Below are 11,176 nucleotides of genomic sequence, written 5' to 3' on the forward strand. Positions count from 1 at the left end.
GGGGGGGGGTAACACTGGTTTTTGCTGGTATTTAATTTAATGTCCGTGGCACAGTGTACTGATATCCTGGATACTTGGAAAGAAAATGTTTTGGATAAACGTATGCGGAATAGTGGCTGAATAAAACAAAATATAATAAGATGTTAAGATTTTCATACAGTGGATATGACAGTCCACAGAGAATATTCACTATTTGTGGATGTGGCAAAGAAGGATATGCAGAGGGTTGGTGTGACAGAGAAGGATGGCAGGGATAGGGTCAGATCGAGGCAGATGATCTGCTGTGCTGAGCCTTAAAAAGAGAAAAAAAAAGAAAGAAGAAGAATTAATTGATGATATAAATAACTGCTGGATGCAGCCATAGCTTTACTAGAGACCAGTGACCAAAGGATTTTTCGTGATGAGAAGGAAACAAGCTAACAAACAAAGAAACAATCCTGTAGTGTATTATCCAGTCATGATACTGTCAACAACATTTATTTTCCTTTAACAATATCAACAAGCTGACATGTAGAAGTATAAAAATGAAAATAATGAAATATCTGATAAAATAATAAGTATTAATTCACTATTTAAAAGCAAAAATAATGTATAATTTGAATATATTTAAGATTGTTTTATACCCGCTGCATTTCAGACCGCAATCTCTGATGTGCACCTCTTTTGGCATATGCGTGTTACATTTCAAAGTAAAAGCCTCTCGTAGTCTTACATCTATAGTACTACTAGCTTGATACAACATGAAAAAAACACTTTAGTTTTCTTGTGGGTTTTTTTGTGAAGTTACGAATTTTATGTTTTTTATTTTTCTGTTGCGATAAATAAAAAATGAGAAGAAGTAAATAAAATAAATATTTTATTTTAAAATATTTAACATTAATACTAAAACATTTTAACAACATTTTTATGGTGTCTATGACAAAAACAAAACATTATTACTTGACCGGAAGTTAAAAGCAGCTGCCCACCCGCATCGAGAACATCCGGTTTTCTTACCAACAATAATAGACTTTAGCGCCAATAAACATGTCTCACACCGAGGACGAAGACGACCCGTTTCCTGTAGATGACTGTCTGTTCACGGAAACGTTTTCTCTGGAGTCCGTGTACACGCTGATGGGAGAGGAGGTGAAGATCAGACAGCTGTTCGGTGCGGACCTCGGCGTGGCTGCACCGGTCTGGGAGGCTGTAAGGAGCAGACAGGCACTCACTTTATTTAGATGATCTTCGTAAACCTGGGCTTTGTGCAGTGATGAAATCTATGTGTGTGTCTGTGTACACACGCAGGCGTTACACCTATGCCGTTACTTGGAGGATCAGTCTGTGGAGCTGAGGGGAAAGCGGCTCATAGAGCTCGGAGCAGGCACCGGTGTGGTCGGTATTGTGGCAGCTCGCTTGGGTAAATTTGGAGTTTGTAAAATAACTCGTGTAACTAATATTAAATACAAACTAACTACTAACTAATGTGTCTCTGAGTGGGATTCTCCTGTGGCTCAGTGTCACATTATACCCCCACACATGTGCAGCTGCTTCTGAACCACATGGTGTTCACTATCAAGTTCACTTACTCATGTGTTTATTTTTTGTGTATATAAATAGATATAGCGTTTTCTGCTGTGTAAAACATGATTGAATCCATAACAACTCCTGCCTGCAGCGATGTTGTCGCCGAAATAGCTCAGTTGGGAGAGCGTTAGACTGAAGATCTAAAGGTCCCTGGTTCGATCCCGGGTTTCGGCAGTGTGAAAGGTTGTTTTCCCTCAGTTTCGTTCTATACCGACAATAAGAGGCAATGCTATTCTAATAAATATTTTTTTAAAGCATTGTTTGGTGGGAAATTAAAACAAAACAAAACAAATAAACTCCTAGCCCAATAAATAAAAAGTCACACAGTACTTCTTTGGGTCACCTCTAACTTTAATGCCCACGTTGTTATTATTCAAAGCATTCTGAAAGGGGTAAATGAATCTGTGAAAACATCTTTCCTGCTTCCTGCACCACTTTTCCACAGTCTGAGCCCATACAGTCTTCTTGGAATATGCCCTTGCCCTTGAAGAAAAAAACCTGGTCATTAAGTATATTTAGCTGGTCAACTCATCTAATTTTTCACTCAATATAATCCTGATCAAGTGAAGCAAACACCTGATCATAACACTGTCAAAACTGGCTGGTACAGTAGACACTAGGCCTGTTGATGCACCACCTTATCCACCTGTCTTCTTATTATGTTGCAGCCATCAAATCTGGACTCATCAGACCACATGACCCTTTTCAGTTGCTCCATTGTGCGGATAGAAATGCTTTTACTTTAACTATTAAACATAGTTATGAAATTTCACCAAATGTGTAAGTGATCTCTATTTAAACTCAGAACCCACTTATCAGTTAAGGTTAAATACCCTCTTGCAAGCCCATATTAATCACAGAAATAATGCTCCAAAGGAAGGCTCCTTATCTATCTCTTAGCTTAGTTAAATCCAAGTCATTACTCTTTTGGGGGGCAGGCAGTGTTTTGATTACAGCTACACATCAGTAGCTTTTAATTTGTAGTCAGAAAACTGACTACAGAAAACAAACAATTAGTTTGTTGTTTGTTCCATGTCTGTTATTTCACATGCTCATGTTTTTAATTTCTTCTGATCTTAATTTAAGACTTTGATCAGCAGCATGTGGGATCAGGCTTTCATCCCTCTTCTTTCAGGAGCAGAGGTGACTCTCACAGACCTTCCTTTGGCTCTTCCACAGCTTGATGCTAATGTCTCTGCTAACAAGCCTTCCAGCGGGTGGCCTTCTCTCCCTCCCACTGTCCTCCCTCTGTCCTGGGGTGAGGATCACATGAACTTCTCCTCTGACTGGGACTTGGTGCTCTGTGCTGATATCATTTACCTGCCAGAGACATACCTCCCGCTAGTGGAGACACTAGCTCACCTGTGTGGTAAAGGAGCCGCAGCGTATCTCTCATCCAAAATGCGAGATGAGCACGAAACGGCAGCTTTCTATGAGAAGCATCTACCGAGCAGATTCAATGTGGAGCTTGTGCACCGAGACGACAAACAAAACAATAATATCTACAGGGCGTCTTTAAGAACAGGCCAGTGACGACAGGAGGGACGGCCTACTGCTTTTTTATAAATAAATAAAATTATGAGTTTGTCTGTTATTTAAATTATTTTGAGTTTCACATCCCACTAACTGTAGAACCTATAAAAGCTAAAGCTATTTTAAATGAATTTAAATGTAATCATATTATTTTTATTTATCTCTAAACAGTTACACATGTCATTTGTCTTTAATTAAAAGCGAATGTATTCAGAATGTGTCCTGTGATTTTTGAGATTTGGGAAGAAAATGAACTTCAGAACTTTAATGACATACAAGCACAAACATACACACACTATGAATGCATTTTATAAGACAAAACAGCATGATTTTATATAAATCAGCCTTGAGTTTTGTCTGATTGGAAATTCAGTCATTGGACTAAAGTGTTTTCACCATGTTTACCGTGAGATGAAGATCAGGTCTAAAGTTACAGTTCTTCTTTTTAACCTTTACCCACTGCAGGCGTCACGCATCACCAAGATGAGCTTGAAGGTGCGTTTCCAGAACTGTTTTTTCAAAAATTCGTATTTGTTTTCAATATTTCTGATTATCCTCTGGTTGGAAAACACTTTGATCTCTCATGTTGTCAGTACAGGGTGCACAGCAGCATCTTTACCTTGAAAACAGTCACAGATTTAAAATCCCTGAAAACCATGTTTGTTTATAGAGTGCTTACTATTATTGATTTTGACATGAATTAATATCTTCTGCCAGAGTAATTCTTTCCTTGAGACATTTTGGTAATTAAAAGTTTGAATGTATGTATTAAATGGTTAAATTGTCGTTAAGTTTAGATTTTTATCACACCTTTAATTTTAATAGTTGCTGATTTAGTCATGAATATTCTGTATGGTTATAACAGAAAAGTCAAAAAAACTTTAAACCAGCTATCACATCCCTCTCTCCCAGTGCAGTGGATAAAAAAATCTTTCATATACCATAAAATCTCCAAAAGCAACATCTGTTCATGAAAACCTACTTTCACTCCCCCTTCATTAGGTATATCTTACTAGTACTGACTTGGACCCCCTTTTGTTTTACGAACAGGGTGCTGGAAACAGTCCTCAGAGATTTGGGTCCACATTAACATGATAGCATCACACAGTGGCTGCAGATTTGTTGGCCTCCATGATGTGAATTTCCAATTCCACCACATCCGAAAGCCTCTCTATTAGATTGAGGTCTGGAGACCTTGGCAGTTATTTGAATACATTGAATTGTTTATCATGTTAAGGAAACCAGTTTGAGATTATTTGAGTTTTGTGACATAACGCATGATGGGTACACTGTCATGAAGGGATGGACAGGATGTTGTTGGTATCTTACTGTCATTTTAATTACTATTAACATGTTTTCTGTATAATTTTGTTGCAATAAAGAAGGTCTTAACTGGGCATGGAAACATTCACCATGTGACATATGATTGTTGACAATAAATAGAACATTGGTTTTATTGAATCCAAAATAAATCTCACTCCAAGCTATTCTGTTAAAGCCCGCCCTTCCCGCAGCCTGCTGTCTGCCCGTCTTTCATCCCCTCTCTGCTGCACTCTGCTGATGTACAGATTTTCTGTTCAGGAAAGGAAAGCCTGTTTGTTACGCTGGAGAGTTTCAATAAAAGGGAGACGGCCGAACGGCTGCCCGTCCCTCTCTGTGCCACAATTCAGCCGACAAAACAACAGATCCCTATCTCCATGCAGAGTCTGCTCGCCCTCACGCCCCAGCACCTCCCACGCGACTGTGCACATAGCTGGGTTTGGTTGATATTGACTGTTGCAAGAAACCTGCGTGCTGCAAGGAAGTGATGATGTAGAGACACATAAGAAAATGTGCGATCTGCATAAGATCTGAATTAGTCCATGGGAACTTTATTGTCCACCTCATTTTTCATTAAAAGTAGATGAAGCCACTATATGTCAGCACTGGCTGTTGTCAGTCAGTCACTGTTAATAAGGTAAAATAATATTAAAAGTATTTTAACCTGATGCTTGTATTCAATTTGTGAAGCAATAGCATTAAATTTTACAAGCTTTACACCCAAATACATGTTAATTAAAGACACTTTTGAAAATTGTGACGCACACTTTGCCTTCCCTTTAAATTTGAGTGAGTTTAGAGAGAAAATGATTGAGCCAGAGATTCTAGTTCTTCTAAAGCAGCTGATTAAAAACTTCCTCAGTGGTATTTAAACTGTGTGTTGGCTGGATGAAAAGAGGACGGGCTTTCAGTGGCAATGGTGTGTGTGTGTGTGTGTGTGTGTGTGTGTGTGTGTGTGTGTGTGTGTGTGTGTGTGTGTGTGTGTGTGTGTGTGTGTGTGTGTGTGTGTGTGTGGTAGAAGAGTGGGAGGGGGTGCTGGAAACCACTGTCCTCTTAAAACAAGTTGTCCTGTTTGGACTTCATTAGACCTTGTGTCACTCATGAGCAGCCAGGACAAGAATTTCAAAACAGTAGCTGGAGGTACGTGTTTACATGCTTTTAATCCTTTCATTTAAGGCGATCTAAGTAAATGCATTTTTAAGTTGTTTTTTGTTTTTTAAGTTTCATGCTTCAGATCTGTGGATGAGACCAAATGATGGAGTTCTGGCCTGAGAATCAGGGGCAGTCCAATCTGTACTCCAAATATGGTACCGTTCCTGGGAGAAACTATACACAGAAGTGAGTTGGATGCTATGAAAATTGCTTGGGCCAGTATAATCTTTGCATTTATCACTGCTTGTTTGGCAAGTTTACATTTGAGGTGCACAAAAATGATAGTTAACTTCCGGCTGACACAAAGTATTTGCTTTGCCTGCTCTCTCCAAGATTATCCAGCTCTCCACTACCTCTGACACTCTGCAAAAAGCTCTGAAAAGATGGGAATATTGTTCCACATAATCCTGCAGAACGTTTTGTGTTATCTATTAAATGTAACCATGTAGACTAATTTAAAATGGTCTGTGAAATTATGTAATCTTGCTAAATTTTGCTATCATTTCTCTACTATTCTACTCCCAGCTATCACGACAGACATCAGCCAACCCATTATCCACTGTACTATGGTGAGCAGCAGGATCAAAGCAGGGAGTCCACATACTGGACTGTACCAGGATCAAGATCAGCAGGAGCTCTACAAGAGTACACCAACTGGACAGACCCAGAGCTCAGTGCCCCTCCTCCTTCTTCCCATTTCCCTTTCATTCTGCGACGCCACACTCAGCACCACCAAGATCTGGGAGAGTACCAGCTCCAAGAAGCCAGAGACAGAGAGTGGAAAGCAACCCATCGACCCGTGAGGGATCATGAGAGAGGATTTCTAAGGGAGGGGTGGCAGAGGAGGTGGGACACCTGTAGCCCTGTCCGCTACAACAGAGAAGTTTCTACCAAGAGGAGCGACAGCAGCTATCGAGAGCTGGAGGCCTGGGCGGCTCGCTACAGTCACTCCCTGCCAAGAAGAAGGCGTATAGAAGCAGAATTAAGGGGAGCCTCTCAGGGGCTGGTGGAGAGCACCAGGATAGGTTTGGATCCCCAACATGTCAAACAACCTGGAATGTGGGACAGAGGAGGCAGACAGCAAACTCCCACCTACTATCCATCACAAGCTCCTGCTCCTGACGCAAGCAACGTGCTGGACATGAAGGAAAATGCAAGCTACCAAAGGAAGATATATAACCAACCTCCTGGCTATATTGCTCCTCCTCCCTACAACAGCCCACATAAACCTTCACCTGTGACACACAGCAGTGACACGGTCTGGGAGCAGGACACCAAGAAGCAACACTGCTACTCGCAGCCCACACGCAGAAAGCAGCATGTGTCTGCAGAGCTGCAAGATAAGAGCAAGGGAGAAAAAGAAGAACTGACAAATTTGTGTGAAAGTAAAACCTGCCCAAAGTTTGAAGGATTGAAACGCCAAAGATTTGAAGCAGATGCTTTACAGGCGGTTTGCCCCATCAGTGTCCAGCAGACACTCATACAGGATGATGGCACACTGCATCTGCAACATCCACAAGTGTTTCAGAATTCAGAAATAAACAGGGAAACCTCCTCAAAGGTCATAGAAGGAAGGAAATTCAGGCTAAGCAAAAAGACAGGAGGGATGACAATATTCTGTTTGGTTTCTCGAATAGCCGGCCCCACCGAGACCCCATCTCTGCCCGTTTGCACCTCCAAAATGAACATTGAACACACAGACGTAAGAGAGGCTTCTAAACTTCTGGGAGCCACGACTGAGGCTACTCAAAAACTTCCAGACGAAGTGGACTTCAAATCGCCAACTCTCACAGAGCAGTCAGACAACGGTGCTGGAAGGAAACAGAGGGAGACGCCACCCTGCACAGAGAAGGACATGGTTGAAAATAATCAAGCAAAGAAAGCACAGGCCGATGTTGTTCCCCCCCAAAAAGAAAATGCAAATGATGTCTGCAGACAGGGAGGTCAGTCAGTGCAGCCGGTGTCAATAAAATATCCTTCATGGAGGGAGCCTAGTTTCACAAGCAAAGCTGAAACTGAGAGTCCCCCCACATGCTGTTTGAAAGGAAACCGTGAGGATAAACTGTCAGACGATTGTGTTAATGTAAGCAGTCCTCCAGTAGATACTGAAGTAATGCAGCTGGACAACCAGGAGAATGCTGAGGACATTAAAAGCATGCTGGTTGTCGACACAACCTGCGTTGTTGTGAAAATGGAACAGATTCCTTCGCCTACAAAAGAGCGGGTTCACTTTTTAAGCACTGCAGCACTCGCTGAAGAGAGTCAGCTCGATGCTCAAGTGAATATTTCTCCTGAACTAAACTTTCAGCTAAATCAAGATGTCACAACTGATGAAAGCACAGAAGAAGCCTCCTCCTGCAAGACTGAAAAACCCGAGACCGATGTGGACTCAACACTTTTGGAGGAAGAGGAAGGCAAACAAGAAAGTTTAATCTCTTTGCCTTGCTTACTGTCATCTCATGTTTCTGAAAGAGAAACCTTAGAGGCGCGTGCAGAACGTATACTAGGGATCCCTCTACACGACTGCATCACTGAACCTGAAACTGGCATGCCATTGGTCAAGTCGTCTGCAGAGGACCAGGATGAGGGGGGTGAGCCTTCTCCACTTAAAACAGATACTGAAGACGCTTTTAAACAAACTCCAGAGGACGCAGCAGAGGACGAACCGTACCAGAATCCCTTGGAGGATCACCAAACCAAGGACAGCGTAACTTTAAACGACCACAGTGACTCCAGAGATCAGGTAGCAAGTGAAGATGGTGGTGACTTTATGGGATCTCAGGACCAAGCATCAGACAGGCATGAAAGGAGTGACACAGATGTCCCGCTCGAAACAGGCAACAAAACTTTAAGTGAAACTGAAAAGACTGAGGATGCCCTGCTTGAATCCACTGATGAAAAGGGTACAAGTGAACATGGTCGGGAAGACGATCGTGAGACTCAGCCTCCTAAACCCTCTGACCTTCTTTCACTAATACCTTCTGATCATCATTCTCCCTCAAATATCTCAGAGTCAAACGCAGAGGCAGAGCCTGATCCTGAGTCGGCTGCTCTTAATACTGCAGATATTGCACTTCCTCCTGCAACTTCATCCCCTTCTCCTTTGCAACAGCTGCCATCTTTTTCACTGGATGGTGAGTCTTCCTCACTATCCAGTCCCCACGCAGATTCCCAGTGTCTTCTTCCTCCTCTTGTTTTAACTGATCAACCAGCTGTAGAAACATCTCGCCCAGAGGAGGAAGAGGCACAAACATTACATGTAACTCAAAGTGACCTCATTAATGAGCCGGAGGTGCTGATGTCACAGGAACAGCATGAATGTGGTCAACTGGATGATGATGCCTGCGTCAATGATGAGCAACAAAATAATCGAGCTGACGAGGAGTCGATCAAGCCTTTGGAAGAAAACGACATCAACAGTTTGCAGCAAAATCTTGAAAGTGTCCAAACGGAGGGTGTTTTGTGCTTAAAGGAGAGTCATGTGAGTGAAGAACAACCTGAAGCAGGCCTTCCAGCAGAGTCGTCTGAAGTAGATGAAGAATGTGAGGAAAATGCAGGTCAAACAGAGGCCGAAGTCCTTCAACAACTTGATTGTGGCCAAGATGAGGATGTTTTTTGTATAAAAGAGAGTCACATGACTGAAAATGAGTTACAGACAAACTCAGATGAACTTACTGTAGAGATTAGGGAACAGATATTGTGCAAAAACAACTCTTCAGACTCTCAAAGTGAAACACAGATTGAAATTTTGCAGGATGTTGACCCACAGACTGATCTGTCTAATTCTTCTCCTCCCTTGGCTGCAGACTGTGAGGTGTCTCTGTTACCTTTAGATGAGCTCTTCCTCCCTCAGCTTCCCTCTCCTCATCAGTCAACGTTTGAGTGCGAGTGTGTTTGTCTTTTGGATACTTCACCCTTACATCCTGACACTGCTGCTACTGGTGCCATCCCCGAAACTCTCCCTCCTCCAGTTTCCCCAGAGGCTTCACCCTCCTCTTTCTCTGAATCACCCCCTGTACTGCCTCCCAGCTCTACTCCTCCTTACGAAGAGGAAAGTTTTACTCTATCCCCTGACTTTCTCCAATCTGAGGCACACAAACAAGCGTTACAGTATCCAAAATCGCTGTGGGATGTGGTAAATCGCATTAGAAAGCACACAGCACCTGACTCCGAGAATGAAGAGGAAGAGGTGACCGAGTTGTGGGATCCAGAGAACTTAGGATCCCACAATGTGGCAGCAGACACGACCTCTGAAAAGACTGCTTTTGATGAAGTCGAGCAACAGGTTTCAGAGGAGTGTGCAGAGGTGGGAGACATCCAGCATGATCACAAAGAGGTACGAGGAGACATAGAGGAAGACACACTGTCCTGCAGCAGCACCAGCAGCCACGGCTCTGGCGACACTGTTATTGGAGCAGATGAGAACGAGGCGGAGGAAGCAGCACGTGACGCAGAGATGGAGCAAAGAACCGAGAAGGAGAGCGAGGTGTTTAAGACAGCTGAAGCAGAGCTGCATTACTCTAGTGAAGTAAACGTCGAGGCTGAGGGAGGAGAAGAGGAGGAGGAAGATGAGGCAGACATAAATGAGCCTTTTTTGAGTTCGGAGTGTGCACCAGAGATCATGGAAAAGGAGGTCGAGTGTGAGGTTATAGAGCTCTGACATGACAGTACGGTAATCAAAGAGCTGGTCCAGTGTGTTAAACACTCAAACATGAATCCGTATTTCCATGGCACTTCACAGCACATATTTTCAGAAACAGATGGGTTTTTTTCTTTATTTCGACATCAGCTTGGAGATTTTAGCTTGGATGTCTGAGGAGCAAAAAGGACCACTGTTACAGAGACTTCTCTATTTGACAATAATATTTAAAAGCTCTTTATTTAGGCTATTTTACTACAGTTTACCTTTAAACGATTAGTACATTTTATTGTACTTTTCCTTGTCTGTTTCTATTTCCATGGCTTTGTGCAGTTGTGAGATAATGAAAATAGTCATAAGCAAAGACGGTAATATTTGGTGATTTAAAAGGAGTGGTTTTATGGTAATAATAGAGTCATAACAGAGGTGTGTATTGAATGTAAATAGACACTGGAGTGCATAAAAAACTAACATGTTCAGATTGTTTCCTTTAAAGATTTCGCAGATCTTTAATGGAAGACAGCGAAGAGGAGAAGAACTTTTCCTTCCTGAAATGGGATGAAAAAAAAATACTTTTCTAGAGTTACAAAATCATAAATAAATTCAAACCTTTGCATGTTTACTGCAACTAGACAAACTTGTGAAGTATGATTGTGTGATATGAATAAAATTTCTGAAACAGCTGCTAAATGGATCGACTGATTACTTTTTTCCCCAGGTCAAAAAATCTTTCATGATCTTTATTCAGGTTTATATTCCAAGGATATTTACCGGAGCCATTTTTAACCACTAATTGTTAAATATTCGTTTTACATTTTGTGTAATAGTTAACATACATGTTAGCAAGTGCTGATCCCGGGAGGAGACACAAATCTCTGATGTAGTTAGAACCTGATAAAGACAAACAGGTTTTAGACTGGCAGTCACTGAAACTACATTTAAAAGTGTGTCTGTGTGGGTTTTTTG

The 11,176-nt window shown here is 41.9% G+C and overlaps 2 protein-coding genes and 1 non-coding gene across 4 annotated transcripts; all 3 read left to right on the forward strand.

Moving 5' to 3' along the window:
* Nucleotides 1-965: 965 nt before the first annotated feature.
* Nucleotides 966-3,290, forward strand: eef1akmt3 (EEF1A lysine methyltransferase 3). Of its 2 annotated transcripts, none has more exons than XM_004545031.5 (3): nucleotides 966-1,188; nucleotides 1,288-1,399; nucleotides 2,702-3,290. In XM_004545031.5, exons 1-3 carry the CDS (start codon nucleotides 1,027-1,029, stop codon nucleotides 3,097-3,099), a joined length of 672 nt encoding a protein of 223 aa, XP_004545088.1. In that variant the 5' UTR covers nucleotides 966-1,026; the 3' UTR covers nucleotides 3,100-3,290. The 2 variants fall into 2 exon arrangements, with proteins under 2 accessions (XP_004545088.1, XP_012772925.1); XM_012917471.3 differs by having other exon boundaries at nucleotides 2,746-2,835.
* trnaf-gaa (transfer RNA phenylalanine (anticodon GAA)) lies at nucleotides 1,668-1,740 on the forward strand. Its single transcript has one exon. It is a non-coding gene; the product is annotated as a tRNA-Phe (tRNA).
* A 2,165-nt stretch (nucleotides 3,291-5,455) lies between the features above and the next one.
* On the forward strand, nucleotides 5,456-10,882 carry LOC143418611 (uncharacterized). Its single transcript, XM_076883950.1, has 3 exons — nucleotides 5,456-5,559; nucleotides 5,641-5,757; nucleotides 6,097-10,882. Exons 2-3 carry the CDS (start codon nucleotides 5,672-5,674, stop codon nucleotides 10,229-10,231), a joined length of 4,221 nt encoding a protein of 1,406 aa, XP_076740065.1. The 5' UTR covers nucleotides 5,456-5,559; nucleotides 5,641-5,671; the 3' UTR covers nucleotides 10,232-10,882.
* Nucleotides 10,883-11,176: the final 294 nt, after the last annotated feature.

This window comes from Maylandia zebra, linkage group LG5 (assembly GCF_041146795.1).
Source record: "Maylandia zebra isolate NMK-2024a linkage group LG5, Mzebra_GT3a, whole genome shotgun sequence".
NCBI classification, from domain to species: domain Eukaryota; kingdom Metazoa; phylum Chordata; class Actinopteri; order Cichliformes; family Cichlidae; genus Maylandia; species Maylandia zebra.

Excerpts from the sequence above, each read along its gene's own strand:
- eef1akmt3 (XM_004545031.5), top strand. The coding sequence starts at position 1,027 with ATGTCTCACACCGAGGACGAAGACGACCCGTTTCCTGTAGATGACTGT. Across the intron at positions 1,189-1,287 it reads CTGCACCGGTCTGGGAGGCT|GCGTTACACCTATGCCGTTA; the intron begins GTAAGGAGCAGA and ends GTACACACGCAG. Across the intron at positions 1,400-2,701 it reads TATTGTGGCAGCTCGCTTGG|GAGCAGAGGTGACTCTCACA; the intron begins GTAAATTTGGAG and ends CTCTTCTTTCAG.
- LOC143418611 (XM_076883950.1), top strand. The coding sequence starts at position 5,672 with ATGATGGAGTTCTGGCCTGAGAATCAGGGGCAGTCCAATCTGTACTCC. Across the intron at positions 5,758-6,096 it reads GGGAGAAACTATACACAGAA|CTATCACGACAGACATCAGC; the intron begins GTGAGTTGGATG and ends TTCTACTCCCAG.